A 16607-nucleotide genomic window follows, 5' to 3' on the forward strand; every position below is an offset into this window, starting at 1 on the left:
AGATCTTCCACCTGCTGGTTCACCTCCCAAACGGCTGCAATGGCCAGGGCGGGGCCAGGAGCTCCAACCAGGTCTCCCACGTAGGTGCTGGAGCCTAAGGACTTAGGCCATCTTGTTCTGCTTTCCCAGGCACATTAACAGGGAGCTGAATTGGAAGTGGAGCAGCCAGGACTGGAACTGGCGCCCATATGGGATGTTGGTGTCACAGGTGGCAGCTTAACCCAACACGCCACAGCACCAGCCCCTAGAAGTTGATCTTAAAGTTGTGGACAAGATAAGGGAGTTGCAGATGGTGTATGCCATGTTGTTACCACAAGCTTTTCTTAACTTCATCCTAGATGTGGACATGTAAATGTGAATGCTGCTTACTTGGGTCTAGCTTTATTGATATTCTTAGGATTTCTTGGGCATTAGTTGTGGGGAGCAACCCGGACTGGACTGAGTTACTGGAATTAAGACTTATTCTGTGCATCTGCTCTCCCACAATATGGCGCTGGGAGAGGAGGCAACAGCTTCTACCCAGCTGCCTCTCACCAACTTGACAAGCTGCAGGACCTGCTCCTGATTGGAGGAGAGCAGCGTACTCGGCGTGTGGGTAGCAGAGTTGGGATTGGCGGAGGAGGACTATAAAGGAGGAGAGAGACGGCATGCACCAGGAACATCTAAGAGGAACATCTAAGGGGAACACCTGTGCAGCCCCCAAGAGAGCCGGCCGGCGGTGTGCCGCTCCCCTGCGGAAGTGGGGAATGTGGCAGGGGGAACTGCCCTTCCACGGAGGTGGAAGGGATAGTAGCCAACCCGGGAAGAACCAGCAGCAAACCCGGGGAGGGCCGAGCAGACGAAAGAACAGTGCAGGGTTCAGTGTTGTTCCCCCACGAAGACGGGGAGCGACATAATGGTGCCGTGACTCGGATATGAAGCCTAGGCAGGGCTTAGTGTCGTTCCTCCACGAAGAGGGGGAGCGACATAATGGTGCCGTGACTCGGATAGGAAACTTAGGAGGGAAGAAACGGGAAGAAGTGGAAAATATCAGAGAGAGAGACTAGCAAACAGCCTAGGGAAAAGCCGGATGAAAAAGGTGCCAGAAGAAGCTATTGAAAGCCTAGGCATAGACTCAGATACGGACTACAGGGGGAAGCTGGGAGAAATCTCTAAGGTCGAAAGCGAAAGTGAAAGCTAGAACAAACAGACTCGGATGCGGACTGTGGGGAGAGGCCAGGAGAAATGAGGGAGGAGTATTGTTGGAGGAAAGCTTGGGGAAACATACCGGGTAGAGAAAAATGTTAGGGAAATTGAAGCTGCGGGGGCAGGCCGAGGCGGAGACGAAAGCCACTTTGGGATTCTCAAGTTAGCCCGGGAATGGGTGGCGAAGAGTTGAAACCAGAAACGGAAACGTGAGCTGGGTTGAATTCGCCAGGTTAGCCCGGGGAACTTAGATTGAATGCTAGTGGCGGAGACGTAAGCTACGCTGTGTGACTCGCGGAGGCTGCCGCGCGCAGAGAGAGCGTGCGGGGCACAAGTAGATAGGGAACGCGGGGCTAGTGCGAGACCGCGGAGTGTGTGCGCGAAGCCGAGCCGCGCAGAGCCGCGAAGCCGCGCAGATAAGAGAAGCGGGCTGAAGCGGCTCAGCCGGGAAGCCGCCGAGAAGCAGCCTTGGGGCGGGCGCCGGGAAGCCGCAGGGATAAGAGAAACAGAAGTTTAGAAGTAAAATGAGAGAAATAGGAATGCTGGTAGATAGACGTAAAATGGGAGAGATAGGAATGCCCGGAGATATAGAGAAAAATAAAGCCTCCCCTCAACATGGCAATGAGAGAGCTTGGATTCGGTCTGCCTGATTAGGGAGGTGGTGAGCACCTGTGGGCGGCTAGCAGCTTATGCGCCGCAGGTCACCGAAGACAGGCACGTTATTAATATCAATAGTCTCCCCACAATACCGCAATGAGAAGGCTTGGATTCGGTCTGCCTGATTAGTAAGGCGGTACGCACCAGCAGGCAGCTCGACTAGAGTATGAGCTGCAGGTCACCGAAGATAGGCACGGATCAATACCAATAGGCCTCCCCACAATATGGCGCTGAGAAGGCTTGGATTCGGTTTGCCTGATAGGGCTTGTAAGCACCTGCAGGCAGAGCTGAGCATGCGCTGCGGGGCACCGAACACAGGCACGCATCAGCGCCTGAAAACCTCCTCACAACATGGTGGAGAGAGGACCCGGATTCGGTTTGCCTGATTGATAGGACTTGTAAGCACCTGTGGGCAACTCTAGCAAGTAGAGCAGAGTGTGTGCCGCAGGACACCGAAGACAGGTGCGTATCAACGCCAAAAAATAAAAAGAAAGGGGGATCTGTGGGGAGCAACCCGGACTGGACTGAGTTACTGGAATTAAGACTTATTCTATGCATCTGCTCTCCCACAATATGGCGCTGGGAGAGGAGGCAACAGCTTCTACCCAGCTGCCTCTCACCAACTTGACAAGCTGCAGGACCTGCTCCTGATTGGAGGAGAGCAGCGTACTTGGCGTGTGGGTAGCAGAGTTGGGATTGGCGGAGGAGGACTATAAAGGAGGAGAGAGACGGCATGCACCAGGAACATCTAAGAGGAACATCTAAGGGGAACACCTGTGCAGCCCCCAAGAGAGCCGGCCGGCGGTGTGCCGCTCCCCTGCGGAAGTGGGGAATGTGGCAGGGGGAACCGCCCTTCCACGGAGGTGGAAGGGATAGTAGCCAACCCGGGAAGAACCAGCAGCAAACCCGGGGAGGGCCGAGCAGACGAAAGAACAGCGCAGGGTCCTGTGTCGTTCCTCCACGAAGACGGGGAGCAACATTAGTATGTCTTAAAACAGCTCTCATAAAAGTCTTTAATAAAAAGGCATTTTAGCAGAGTGATCTAATGTTTTTAAATTTCACTATGTCCAAATTTTGATTTTTATTCATCAAGTGGGGAATCGATTCATATTTTGTTAGGTTTCATAAAAGCATAATCTCAGCCTTATGTTTGAAACCCTCTTTAAATCTTAAATTTTTTGATTGATGTAATTTCTGTATTTCAACTAATTTCCCGTCATAGGTGCACAAAGGTGGCTTGCTAGGAAGTCAGTCATGATGTGAGAAGCGTCCTGTGTAATACAGCAGTTTGCCTTCAGGTCCTTGGTGATGTCTGTTACTCGTTTGTATTCATCAATAGTTGAAATGTATTTTCAACCTTTCCCCCTCAGGAGTAAATTTCCACAGAAAGACCTGGAAATGCTGTTCCATGGAATGAGTGCCGATTTCACAAGTGAGAATTTTTCCGCTGCCTGGTATCTCATCGAGAACCACTCAACCACCAGGTCAGTGGGTGTGGGTGGCCGCTGGGGGTCGTGTGGTAACAAGTCTCAGGTCTGGCCCGAGCCCCTGAGTTCTCTGGCGCTGGGGGCCTGTGAGCGTCTGAGGCGTCTGTGTCCGAGTTTGTGATGTGAGGTTGTCAGGAGGCTTGTACTCCCGACGGTCATGTGATGTTTGCCCTTTCATTACCTCGTTAGGCTTCTGCATCTCAGCTGGGGACCCAGCCTGCTGTGTGATCTTTCTGTACTTAGATAACACCAGAATTTTATTAATTTGTTTAAAAGACAGAGTTACATAGAGGCAGCGGCAGAGAGAGAGAAAATTATCCATCTGCTGGTTCACTCCCCACATGGCCACAACAGTCGGGGCTGGGCCAGGCTGCAGGGGCCCAAGGGCTTGGACCAGCTTCCAGTTCTTTCCCAGGTGCATTAGCAGGGAGCTGGATCGGAAGTGGAGCAGCCGGGACTCGAACCAGCACCCATATGGGATGCCGGTACTGCGAGTGACAGCTTTACTAGCTGTGTCACTAGCTGGCCCCAACACCAGAATTTTAAATTCTGGTATAAACTACAGACACACCGCCTTCCCTGGCCACAGGGCAGGGAGAGGGGAGGTGGCTTGTCATTCTGTGCACCGCCAAGAGGTGGAGGAGCCGCTCTGTGTGTCTGAGAGGGAGCCTGCTCACCGCGGTTCACCTGTTCACCCCAAGAACTGCTTGTGACTCACCGGTAAGCAGTTCCAGTTAGTAAAACACGTGTGTGTCGCTCCCCCTCTTCGTGGAGGAACGACACTAAGCCCTGCCTAGGCTTCATATCCGAGTCACGGCACCATTATGTCGCTCCCCCTCTTCGTGGAGGAACGACACAGGACCCTGCGCTGTTCTTTCGTCTGCTCGGCCCTCCCCGGGTTTGCTGCTGGTTCTTCCCGGGTTGGCTACTATCCCTTCCACCTCCGTGGAAGGGCAGTTCCCCCTGCCACATTCCCCACTTCCGCAGGGGAGCGGCACACCGCCGGCCGGCTTTCTCGGGGGCTGCACAGGTGTTCCCTCAGATGTTCCCCTTAGATGTTCCTAGTGCATGCCGTCTCTCTCCTCCTTTATAGTCCTCCTCTGCCAATCCCAACTCGGCTGCCCACACGCCGAGTACGCTGCTCTCCTCCAATCAGGAGCAAGTCCTACAGTTTATTGGTTGAACTGGAGGCAGCTGTGCAGAAGCTGTTTTCTCCTCTCCCAGCGCCATATTGTGGGAGAGCAGATGCATAGAATAAGTCTTAATTCCAGTAACTCAGTCTAGTCCGGATTGCTCCCCACAGTGTGGGTAAGCCATTGGCTTACAGCTTGAAGTTTGCATTCTGGATAGGTTAACTTTTTTCTCCTGTAACTGTTTCTTCATGTAAATAAAAAAGTACTATGAACCCTTTCTCAGGGCAACAAGCTATGTGAAAAATGCAGAACTTTCTGTCAGATGTTAACACCAAGAGTGTTATTAACACCGAGAGAGGAATCGTACATACTGTGCAGCAGGTGAGGCTAAAATTCATGAACCAGGCTGCGAGATCTGAGGCTGTGTAAGTCGTGGGAAGATTGGAGTCTCAAGAGAAGGAACTCTTTCCTCTGCAGCATCTGCTCTTAGACTTCTGTGCTGTGAAGTTTTCCTCGTGAGCATTTAAATGTCGTTACACGGAAGAGCAGGAGTGGTGTGTGTCAGACTAAAGGCGGCAGAGACACACACACACACACACACACACATACACAGTGCCCGGGGGGCGCCTCTGTGTCACAGCTCCTCACAGCTGGCAAGGAGGATAATTCAGCAGGGACCAGCAGTGTGCTGATGACACGTTTACTCATGACTCTGAAGCAGGATATTAAAATATACCTTAATACAACTAATAGTTTAAAAATGTATTTTATTTATTTGAAAGATGGAAAGAGGGGTAGGGGAAAGAGAAAGAGAGAGAATATCCCATTCCAAATGTTTACAGCAGCTGGGTCTGGGCTAGGCCAAAGCCAGGAGCTGGGCACTCTGTCTGAGTCTCCCACGTGGGTGGCAGGGCCCAAACACCGGAGCCATCACTTGCTGCCTCCCGTGGTGTGCATTAGCAGGAATGGTGTGGGTATTTTCACTGGTGTCACCATGGTGCCTTAATGTAATTTTTAATTCACTCAACAGGATGAAAACTACCATGGGAAAATGTAGGAAAAGTTGGTATTTTAATATATATAATAAATTTGGGCTGATGAATTTGTAAAGCAAATGTCTACATGAAGTTTTCATCATAGTAGATGGTCCTCCTTGTGTATTTGGCTGTGCTTTTTTGACAGTTGTGTCAGAATTTGTCCGCTTTCCGTGTTGGGCCATCATGTGGTGCTCAGGAATGTATTCAGGGTTTTATAGCCACATTTTCTTTGCTCAAGTGGAAATCAAACTTATGAAACACAGAGGCCTACCTCCTCCCTCCCATCCCGCTGCAATCCAGAGATGAAATATTGTGGTCTTCTCAGTTATTTAAAGTGTGAATCAACCCATAGCTTTTAGGTGATTTTATGATTAAGAACAGGGGAATGGATATTAATGTAGTGAGACTAACATTCTAATTATCATTGTCATCATGATCATCATTGTTATTATTTTAATTACCCACAGTCCTTCAGTGCCTGTGCAGAGAAGTGCCGCCTTTAATATCTGCCCATGCTCGTGCTGTGGTGTAGTGGGTGAAGCTGCCGCCTCTAGTGTTGGCATCCTCTGTGGGCACCGGCTCGAGTCCTGGCTGTGCTGCTTCCGGTCCAGCTCCCTGCTGTGGCCTGTGAATGCAGTAGAAGATGGCCCCAGTCCTTCGGCCCTTGAACCCAAGTGGGAGATCTGGAGGAAGCTCCTGGTTCCTGGCTTTGGACTGGCCCAGCTCCAGCCATTGTAGCCATTTGGGGAGTTAACCCAGAGGATGGAAGACCTCTCTTTCTGTCTGTCCCCCTCTTTCTCTGTAGCTCTGCCTTTCAAATAAGTAAAATAAGTGTTTAAAAAAATCTGCCCGTCAGTGAGTTAAAACCCTCTCTGTTACAAGTCACAAACATCACATGTGGGCCATTAAATAGCTATGTCTGCATTTACTTCCTAGGGGCCTGACACGTTGGCAGTCACCGTCTGAGGGCAGTTGAGCTTTAAACGGGCATAGTACATGAAAGGCTGAGATGGAGGTGAAAATCTGAAAGCTTTTGGTTTTCATCTGGCTGGATGCTCCGAGCTTCCCACGTAATGGTCTGTCTGATTGCTTTTCGCAGTGACGTTCGGTTTCTCTGTTTCGTTTCAGTTTTGAGCAGCTCAAGATGGCAGTGGCCAACCTCAAGCGGCAGGCCAGCAAGAAGAGCGAGGGCAGCCTGGCCTGCGTGAAGGGCGGGCTCAGCACCTTCTTTGAGGCGCAGGACGCCCTCTCAGGTAGGCGATCCGCCGAGCCGTCAGCGGAGCCCCTGCTCCCTGCGGACACCCGACACCGTGCTCCCCGCGCGTTTACAGGCTGCCGCGCTCCGTCTGTATTTATAAAAGTGGGGACTAAAATGTGCCATAAATATTTGTTGCGGCCCAGGCTGGAATCTCTTTGAAGGCTCGGTACTTCAAATATTTGTCTCTGCTGCTTTCGTTGACCCATCTTCCATGTGTGAAACGGGAGACTACCTCTCCCACGATGCCCAGGCTCCAGGGCTGATAAGAAGTGAGATCACAGCGGGTACAGTTCTTCAGTTCTTAAAATCCTTGTATAGCCCTCCGTGTCTTGCACATCTCATCGATTCTGTAAATGTGACCGTTTGTGTGTTTGGCCTCCCGCACATATGGACGGATTGAGCTGACCGCGGTCTGTGCCATCGTCCGTGTCGTGAGGGAAGTTAACGAAGTAGAAGTGTCGTGGCTTTACCCATCTCAGTGAAGGCTGCTGTTGCTTATAGCTTTAGTACCCCAGGTCTTGTGAGCTGAGTACCTGTAACTCTGTGTATCAAGAGGCTGCACCTATTCCATTCAGAAGGACATGCACGTTCCATTCAGCCACAGACATCTCATTACTGTTTTTAACGCCCTCTCCCGGCTGTGGACCTGTGCTGGGGTAACGTGTATCTGACGCAGCTCCTTTTTGCAGGTAGGGGGTTAAATGTGGAGGCCTAGAAGGGCACAGAGCAAGCAGGTGCTCGGCCCTGGTAATCCGCTGTGCCCTGCTTCCCCATGTGGTGCCTGTCTTTGCGCTCGCTTTCCTGTTGTCTCAAAGCTAGCACTCGTCAATGTTAAGCTGCATCAGCAGGAACAACCTGAGCAGAGGTGTGTAGAGCCCAGCGTTAGGTAGAGGTGACTCCTCCTCGGCCGAGTGGCGGCACAAATGGGTGTTGTGTTGTGGATGAGGTCATTGCACTTGAGGAGATGTGGCCTTTCCCTCGACCTTTTGAAAAATAGGCTTGTGTCCACATGTACATTTGCGTTTGTCTGTGGTCTTTGTTCTGTGTGTGGCCTCCTGTGGCGCACTTCAGGAGTCTTGTTTGTTGTACTACATTTGTGTAGTCTCACTTATTAATATTTCCCAAGTATAAGTATGCTGGACACTTGAAGGTTAGCAAAGATAATGCTGACCAACGACTCGCATGCAGGTGACTTCATGGCTTGTTGAAAATGGCTACATAGTAACTTTGAAGCCTTTAGATAAGAACACATTTATCCAGCTTGCTTGCTTTTTCGTGAAAAGGAAATGCATATTATAACAAGTATCAGAATAGCTCAGTGATTAGCAAGAGCTACTTTCGTGGTAGAGACGATCACAGTAACACGTTCTGTACGTCTTTTGGTCTTTTTTCTTAGCTTACATTGCACAACTGGTATTATATCGGGTAGAGAGTTGTATATGTTAGAAACCTATTTTCTTCAGCTAAAACCTCTCCTGGATGATCATACTTATTTACAGTAGCATTTGATTTATTAGTAGCATTTTATAATTTTTTCCAAGAATTATCTTAAGTGAGATTGATCTGTAGTTTTTGAAAATGTTTTGCTGGGCAGGCACTTAGTGTTAGTATTATGCAGAATCATACAGCTGTGTTCCTCTGTGTGTATGAACTCCTGGTGGGCTGTGGACTTGTTCAAAATTTGAAAGAGCTGATTGAATTCTTACATGTCTGGAAATGTCTTTTGCCTTACATGTGAAAATTGTTTTACTTTTCTATTATGAAGAGTTTGACATTCTGAAAGCTGGGGCTTGATAAAGGATGCCCCTCAACCTAGATTTCTATACCCCATAAAAATACAGAGTGCAGCACTAAGCACTGTCCCTTAACCTAGAAAATATGCATCATGAAAATACCTTTTAAAAACAAAAGCAAAATAAAGACTTCTTCAGATGTGTAAAATTGGAAAGAGTTTAATCATATGCATGGATTTACACATTTTTTGCACTAAAGTAAAATTTTCTTTTAATTCAATTTACTATGAACTTTTTAAAAATAATTATTTATCTGAAAGCCAGAGACAGAGAGAGAAGGGGGGTGAGGAGAAGTCTTCCATTCACTGATTCACTCCCCATAAGGCCCAAAACAGCCTGAGCTGAGCCAATCCGGAGCCAGGAATCAGGAGCTTCTTCCAGGTCTCCCACGCAGGTACAGGGGCCCAGGGACTTAACAGAGAGCTGGATTGGAAGTGGAGCAGCCAGGACTCGAACCAGCAGCACCCATGTGAGATGCCAGCATTGTAGGTGGTGACCTTACCCACTAAGCCACAGCTCTGGCCCCAAACTTTTTTTTTTTTTTTAAAGATTTATTTATTTATTTGAAAGAGTGATAGATGGCTGCAGTGGCTGGAGCTGGGCCAGGCTGGAGCCAGGAGCCTGGAGCTCCGTGCAGGTTTCATCCTCCATTGCCTCACAGATGTGTTAGCAGGGAGCTGGATCAGAAGCAGAGCAGCTGTGTAGACGCTGGTGTTGGCAGGCGGCAGCATAGCTCACTGCACACAGTGCCGGCCCCTACCGTGAACCTTTTCAAGTACCCTTGGATAGTCCGTCTCCATGTCACTTAGGGTTAGCAGCTGTTGATGCTCCCCATAATGTCTTTATTAGTATTTTTTATCGTTGGGTTTGCTGATGTTTTAAAACAGATCTCAAGCAGTGTGGCATTTCTCTGCTGTGTACCTTAGCACAAGTGCCTCAATAGGGACGCTTACCTACACAGCCACAATATGATATCACAGCCAGCGAAATTAGTAATAGTTATTCAACATCATCTGCTTCCCAGTTCATATTTAAATTTCTCCTGTTATCCTCAGATTTTCTTTCTTTTTTTTTAAGGTTTGTTTTATTTTTTTGAAAGGCAGAGTTACAGAGGGAGAAGGAATGACAGACTTTCCACCTGCTGGTTCACTCCCCAGATGGCTGCAGTGGCTGGGCCAGGCTGAAGCCAGGAGCCAGGAGCTTCTTCCAAGTCTTCCATGTGGGTGCAGGGACCCAAGCACTTGGGCCCTTTTCTGCTGCTTTCCCAGTTGCATTAACGGGGAGCTGGATCAAAAGTGGAGCAGCCAAGACTCGAATTGGTACCCATATGGGATGCCAGTGTTGAATGTGGCAGTTTAACATGCTACGTCACAATGCCGGTCCCCAGATTTTCATTTTTATAGTTGATCTGTCCAAATTAAGATCAAATAAAGGCCAGGCTTTTCGTTTGCTTTTTCAGTCTCTTTGCCGGTTTGGAGCTAGAGCAGCTCCCTGCCTCCCCTGGCCTGTCTCATTTCTTTGTGCTGTTGACCTGTCGTAGACACAGGCCGTGTGTGCTAAAGGATATCCCGCCCTTTGGGTTTGGCTGGTCTCTTTCCTCCTGCTATCATTTACTTTTCTCTCCATTGTACTGCTTGGACTTGTTATCTGGGACTTGTAATGTGTTTGGCTGCAGGTAGTACTTTGTGCAAACTATTTGATCATCTCCCGGAGGCCATTAGTATGTGGTTGTCCCCCTACAGAGACCCTGCGGTGGGTCTGTGACGTGGGGGGAGGGGTGAGTACTGGTAGTTGATATATACATATATGTAATAGATAATATATGTATCTAAATATGTGGCTACACACACATACTTTTAAATTTTCTGTTTTCTGCACTTTATTTCAGTTTGGTTTCCCCTTGTAGTTCTCTATTTCATCAATGTTTTCTTTTTTTAGCATTGCCTTATAACTTTGAAATCACTTAAGATTCATGGTATAAACCCTTTTCATTATCCGTTTATTTGTATCTTCTACCTTATTGTTTAAACACTCATTCTTTAGTGTAGACTTCTTTTGTATTTTAAAACTTGTCATTTTAATTTTTTCTTCAATTTAGTAGTTGTTAGAAGATTTTTAGTGAGTTTCTAGTTTCACAGGATTGTGAACAGAGACTGTGTTTCTAAGATATGTCAGCTTCCTGTGACTGTGCCGCAGATGGAGAGGAGAGGAGAGGATGCTCTGTTCGATAATGTGCTATCAGCGCGTGACCAGTTTTGCTGAAATCCAGGTCACTTATATACGTGGCAGACAGGCCCCCTTCAGTCCCGAGTCTGAAAGCTTTTCCTTGAATGCTAAGCGTGTGTGTAATTTGCAGCTTTGATGGCTCGGGTTCTTGCGGATGAGAAGCTGTTTCCAGAATCATGCCCAGCTTTTGTGATTTGCTGGGAGAGCTGACAGAACTCGCTCACTGAGTAATGTTTTGGGTACAGCTGTGGCTTATTTCACAGAGAAGGCGAAATTGTAATTGTACCACCCAAGGAAGAGGTGCGCGGGACAGGAACTGGGAGCTGGTCGTGACCTTCCCGGTGACAGTGTATGGTGTGAGGAAGCCGGCTGAGCCTCTGTGCCCGGAGTCTTTACTGGGGCACTGTCACGCACACAGGTCAGTAGTCCTTATGGCTGACCTTGGTCGCTGGCTACCCAGTCAAGCGATTCCCAGTGATCCCAAGCCCTGGCTGTCAGTCACACTGTTACACTACTGGGTGTGGCCCAGGGCACTTTCATCAGGCAAGGCATTCCTGGAGTTTAGGGGTTATCTCCCTGGAGCCTAAGGCAGTGGCCTGTCCTTTTTGGGAGCAGATTAAATTCTTCACTGCAGAATGACCCAGTGTTAATAATATTTCATGCTTTTCCTTTTGTATGCATTTTTTGGTTTGTTACCCACAATATTCTTTATGACCGTTCAGATACTTGTTTCTGGCATGTGACTTGAAAGCAGCATGAGTCAGAATTTTTATTTCATTTTAAAATACCACTCTGAGAGCTTTTACTTTTTAATAGAAGAATTTTAGTCATTTATATTTGTCAGAGCTGAAATTTTTGTTCTTTTCCTTTTTTCTTGAGTCTATTAATTTTTGTTCTTAATAAAAGAGGAAAACCTCTTTGTTACGTAGACTGTATTGTTTTTAGATTTGAGAGAAATGTTCCAAAATTATTTTCCAGGATGTCTTTTGGCTGTTATTGTATATGACAACAGTTTAGCACTTCTTTATTTTCCTTGCTTTTTTTCTGGTGTTAATTTAATTTGAAGCTATAGAACTAGCTCCTTATTTTACCTTTTCCATTTTAGTCGTTTTAGATTTATTTTTGTCTTGTACATTTAATTTTGCAACATTTGCTATAGCTGCTTAAAGCTTCCTGCATATACCTGTAAGTGTAGTTGACTTCAGTGTTTGTTGCCTGTCTCTATATTTCATCTTTCCTATCGTTGGCTTTTTTTTTTTTTTAATTTTGAGCAGGAGGGTAAGTCTTTTGTGCATTTATGTTTCGAATTCTTGTGTGTTTGAAAGTGTCTTTTGCCACAAACCCTTGGCTGTGAGAGAACTATTTTCTGAAGAAATTGACCCAGTAACTTTCAATGTTGCAGAGAGAAAAAAAAAATCCTAAACCAATAAACTCTTTAGTCTATAGATTGTTTTTTATTCAACCTAAATATTTAAAACATGTATTGGTATAGCCTGGCATAAAAAGAAAGGAGAAGCCCCTGGGCAGCACGCACTGGGCTGTGAGCTCTGTATTCATTCCTGTCACCCACACTTGATAAGCCTTTGCCTTCGATGACTTGTGTCTTCAGTTCTTCCAGTGTTCCGCGTGTTGTGGCAGATGTCACTACAGCTTGTCTCGGGATGCTGCTCTTCCCCCGCTCCGGCTACCTGGCGGGGTGCCCGGCTCCCTGTCTCTGCCAGGGTGTGCCTCAGTTGTGTGGGGAGAGGGTGCCTCTCCCAGTTTCTTCCCACTTCCTGCGGGGCTGGCTCTAGGGAAATAGTCTCCAAGTGGTTAGAAAAGGAGCAGAGTCAATGGCGATGAGAAAAACGAGGGAGCAGGACGATGGTTCTGAGTGGACGGGAAGAAGACCCCGCCTTGCTGTCCTTGGTTAGGGAGCTTTCCCTGCTCCTGCAGAAGCACCCAGTCCTTCTCTGGTGGAGCGGGCCCGTGCCCAGTCCATGCCAGTCAGGTGTGTGGAGCGGGCCCGTGCCCAGTCCATGCCAGTCAGGCGTGTGGAGCGGGCCCGTGCCCAGTCCATGCCAGTCAGGTGTGTGGAGCGGGCCCGTGCCCAGTCCATGCCAGTCAGGTGTGTGGAGCGGGCCCGTGCCCAGTCCATGCCAGTCAGGCGTGCAGTCAGCAGTCTTGCTTATCTTCAGGTTTGTATGCTTTGGTTGAAGCTTTGTATTTCTTCCTACGTGCACTTGACAAGAATCGTAACGGGCGCGACCTCCCTGTGGTGTTAACCTCGCTTGCGCCGTATGGGTTGTTCTTATCTGCATCCCACAGAAATGCTGCTGGCCACAGACCCCCCTTTCCCATGGCAGCCGCTGTGCCATCCACTTCATGTCCCTTGTGGCCTTTTTTAATTTTTATTTTTTAAGTTTGATTGATTGATTTGCAAGGCAGAGTTAGAGATTGTCTATCCGCTGGTTCACTCCCCAAATGGCCATTATGGCGGAGGCTGGGCCACGAAGCCGGGACCCTGGAGCTTCCTCCAGGGCCCACGTTTTGGGCCATCTTCCACTGCTTTCCCAGGCACATTAGCAGGGAGCCGGGACAAGAAGCAAAACCCATATGCGGCTCCACCCACTGTGGCCCAGCGCTGGCCTGTGTCCCTGGCAGTCCTTACGGCCTCTTAGAGCCGCTGCTCACACCTGTCGTCCCGAGTGGGCTGCTCTGGAGCCCCTCAGGGCCCTCGCCTCCTGCCTGGGGACCCTCCCCCGACCCGCCCTGGGCTTTGCTTTAGTGACTGGTCCAGTTGCTTGTTTCTGCAGGCCCGGCATTGGCGCATGCTCTTTCTGAGAAGCCCGTGGGCCAGAGCTGCCTGAGTGAATTTTCATGGAATCCAAGGAGGCCAGAGCAGAGTGGACAGCACACGCTGCCCACCTCACTGTTCTCTGTCCTCTGTCTTCTCCCCCGTCTTCCTGTGGTGCTGCTGCTCCAGGCGGCGTGGGCCAGAACGGACTTCCTGGCACATTCTGTTGTTAGTGTCTGTTGATACATGAAGGTAGCCAGTTATCTATATGAGAATCATTCCTACAGGTCGGTCTTCTTTGTAGTAGTTGCAATTATTTATTTGCTGTTGATTTCAGTACAACCAGGGAAGAAGGTAAAGGAATCCCAGATTAGCAACCACAGTGAATATAATTTCTATATGATTTAGCCACTCTGATAAAAGCTTGGCAGAGTTTATAAATCTAAAGTATTAATGCATCTGATCTACCCCTCATTTCCTGCTTTAGTAGGTATCATTTTCAGATGCTGGCATAGGAGCCTAAAACCTAGACCATGGCTTGTCTTTGTACAGCCAGGACTGAAGCATGGCTAAGTTTTTCAAGGGTTGCTTAAAAGAGAGGAAGAACTGGTAGGAGCAGTAGTGTTAGTAACAGTGGTAGTAATAGCAGTAGTAGCAATAGTTGTGTTAGAGGCCCTGCGTGGCCCCCAAAGCCTAAAATATTTACTGTCTGGTTCTTCATGGAAATAGTTTGCCAAACTCTGACCCAGTCTGAATATTCCTCTCACACAGACCGCTTAGAGTATGAATGTAACTTTGTGCCTGACACTGGATCCGCACAGATGTTGCCCATACACACGTGTCATTCCTTCATGCCTCATTTCATGATGGCATTTGTGTAAATGAATGGACAGTTATTGCGCATGTTTTTATTGAATTTGCAGATCTGACATTCACATTTATTCAAGAGTTAAGCAAAAGGATCGCATAATTTCAGTGACTCCACAGGCAGTCTTTCTGCAGCCTTGGCTTTTCTTTGAAGAATACTTTAACGCATACCTGTTTTGTTCCCGAGACACAAACCCGCGATGTTCAGTGCTTCCCATAGCTGAGTGTAATAGATTAGAAACAGTGACAAACCTGTGATCCCGCACCAAGCTGCTCATTGAGTTATTCCACTGAAAATGTTTTCAGAGAAAACACAAGGTCAAGTGAACCAGACGCTGGGTTATTTGGTTTAATTTTCTGGAAAATAGGATTGCCTTTATCAGATCGCAGTGTCTCCCGGCCCTCATGCCTGGCTGACAGCTCTGACAGTGGCTCTGCTGTGGTGGCCGTGGGCGGGAGGAAGCTGCTTTGTCAGCAGAAAGGGCTGTAAACTGAGCTGGGGGACCAGGGTCACCTCCCCTTGACCTGCTGATCACTGATGGGTTATGTCAACGTCAGAAAGTGTGGCTGCGTGATTTCTCTTCATGCTGCTTTTGAGTAGGGCCGCCGTGAGGTGGGAGGCACTGCGGTGCGCGGGACAAAGCGCACGCAGCGGCTGCTCTGTCCTACAGTACCACGGGCCCGCAGTTCCTCTGCATCAGGGTAGAGAGCGGTCAGAGCGCGCTTACTGGCTGGCCGCGAGCAGAGGCGCTCACAGAGCCTGCAGTCTTTGTCTTTGGCACTTAGCAGGGTCTGCCTTCCTCCCTGGAAGAGAGTAGTCTATTTCAGAATTCCATGCAGAATTTGAGGTGACTTTGCAAAAATAAAAAGAACAAGATCAACATAAAAAATTAAAATGAGAAGGAGCAGAGAACTAGCTGGTGTTGGCCGTTGGGGATGTGTTTGTGGTGCGTCCGAGTCCTGAATGTTAGAGAATTGTCTCAGTCACAGGAAATGCGTTGAGTGGAAGGATCTGATAAGAGAAGCACACACCTTTTTTCTTTTCCTAGACAGACTGTCCTGTTTATTGTCATTTCTAAGCCACCTGGGTGGTGGATTCCGGCAGAGCCTGCTAGCTCCTTTGGAGAAGCTGGACTCAACCATTCGAACGCAGAGGACAGCCGCGCGTGCCTGGTGCGGCCGGGCCGTGAGGGCCGCAGGAGCACCCTGCCTGCGGGCTTTGCTGGAGCACTTTCTGTGAAAGAGCAAGGATTCTGGGTGTGGGGGGACAGGAGGCCCTTGGTTTGCGGCTGAGTGTGACTGCAGCGGACACAAGTTGATCATTCTTATCTTGCAGATATGAGCACAGTGCAGCTGGTGCCCAGGCTACATGGACGCTGGGTTGGGATTGCACTAGTTAAGTTCACAGTTTGGGTTTTGCTAAGTCAGTTTGTTAGATTTTTTTTGGAGCTATAATTTTTCCATCTGAAAAACAGAAATGAAATGAGAATGTACTTGCAATATACATACGTTAGAGGCTTCCCACAGTGTTTGAGTTTTGATCACCTCTCAATTAATGATTGCCTTGATGTTTTTATTATGTCACAGTTCTGAATTTGAATTTATATTCAGCCTTTTTTGTTTTGAAAATTTTCTCAGTTCTCCTAAAGAGTCTGATGCGTCTTGTTTAAAGCCTCTCCTTTTCAGAGGGCAACCGTTTTTAAATATAAATTTTTTGAAAGATTAAATTTATTTAAAAGGCAGAGTTACAGAGGAAGGGAGAGGGATTCAAAGAGACAGAGAAAGATTGTCCCTCTGCTGGTTCACTCTCCAAATGGCCACAGTGCCTCGGGCTGCTCCAGGTCAAAGCCAGGAGCTTCATGCAGGTCTCCTACGAAGTTTCCGGAGCCCAAAGACTTGGGCCATCTGCTGCTGCTCTTCCCAAGCACATTAGCAGGGGGCTGGATAGGCGGTAGAGCAGCTAGGACTTGAATCTGCATCCATATGGAATGTCAGTATTGTAGTTGGTGCCTTTACCTGCTGCGCCAGAGTGCCAGGCCCCTAAATACAAATTATTAGGTGATTTCCCAATAATCTTTGTCAGAGGGGGACAGATCTTGCTAGGTAGTTCTCTGGAGCCTCCAGGGAAGTCATTTGTTGTGAATGGAACACGAATAATATGTGTTTTGCCATGCTCTAGCTCCCAGGG

At 48.3% G+C, this 16607-nt stretch overlaps 1 protein-coding gene across 21 annotated transcripts in view; it reads left to right on the forward strand.

The window, feature by feature from the left end:
* EXOC2 (exocyst complex component 2) overlaps window positions 1–16607 on the forward strand; it is a 248073-nt gene that overhangs the window by 66553 nt on the left and 164913 nt on the right. For all 21 annotated transcript variants that reach the window (XR_016234397.1, XR_016234395.1, XR_016234396.1 and 18 more), the window contains 2 exons: window positions 3213–3326; window positions 6628–6752. Coding sequence is in view for 15 of the 21 variants with exons in the window: in XM_089333481.1 (XP_089189607.1) it covers window positions 3213–3326; window positions 6628–6752 (239 nt within the window). In the remaining 6 variants the exon portion in view is untranslated. The remainder of the gene's footprint in view (window positions 1–3212; window positions 3327–6627; window positions 6753–16607) is intronic.

Source organism: Oryctolagus cuniculus, chromosome 5 (genome assembly GCF_051225735.1).
Source record: "Oryctolagus cuniculus isolate XC-2025 breed Fujian yellow rabbit chromosome 5, ASM5122573v1, whole genome shotgun sequence".
NCBI lineage: Eukaryota > Metazoa > Chordata > Mammalia > Lagomorpha > Leporidae > Oryctolagus > Oryctolagus cuniculus.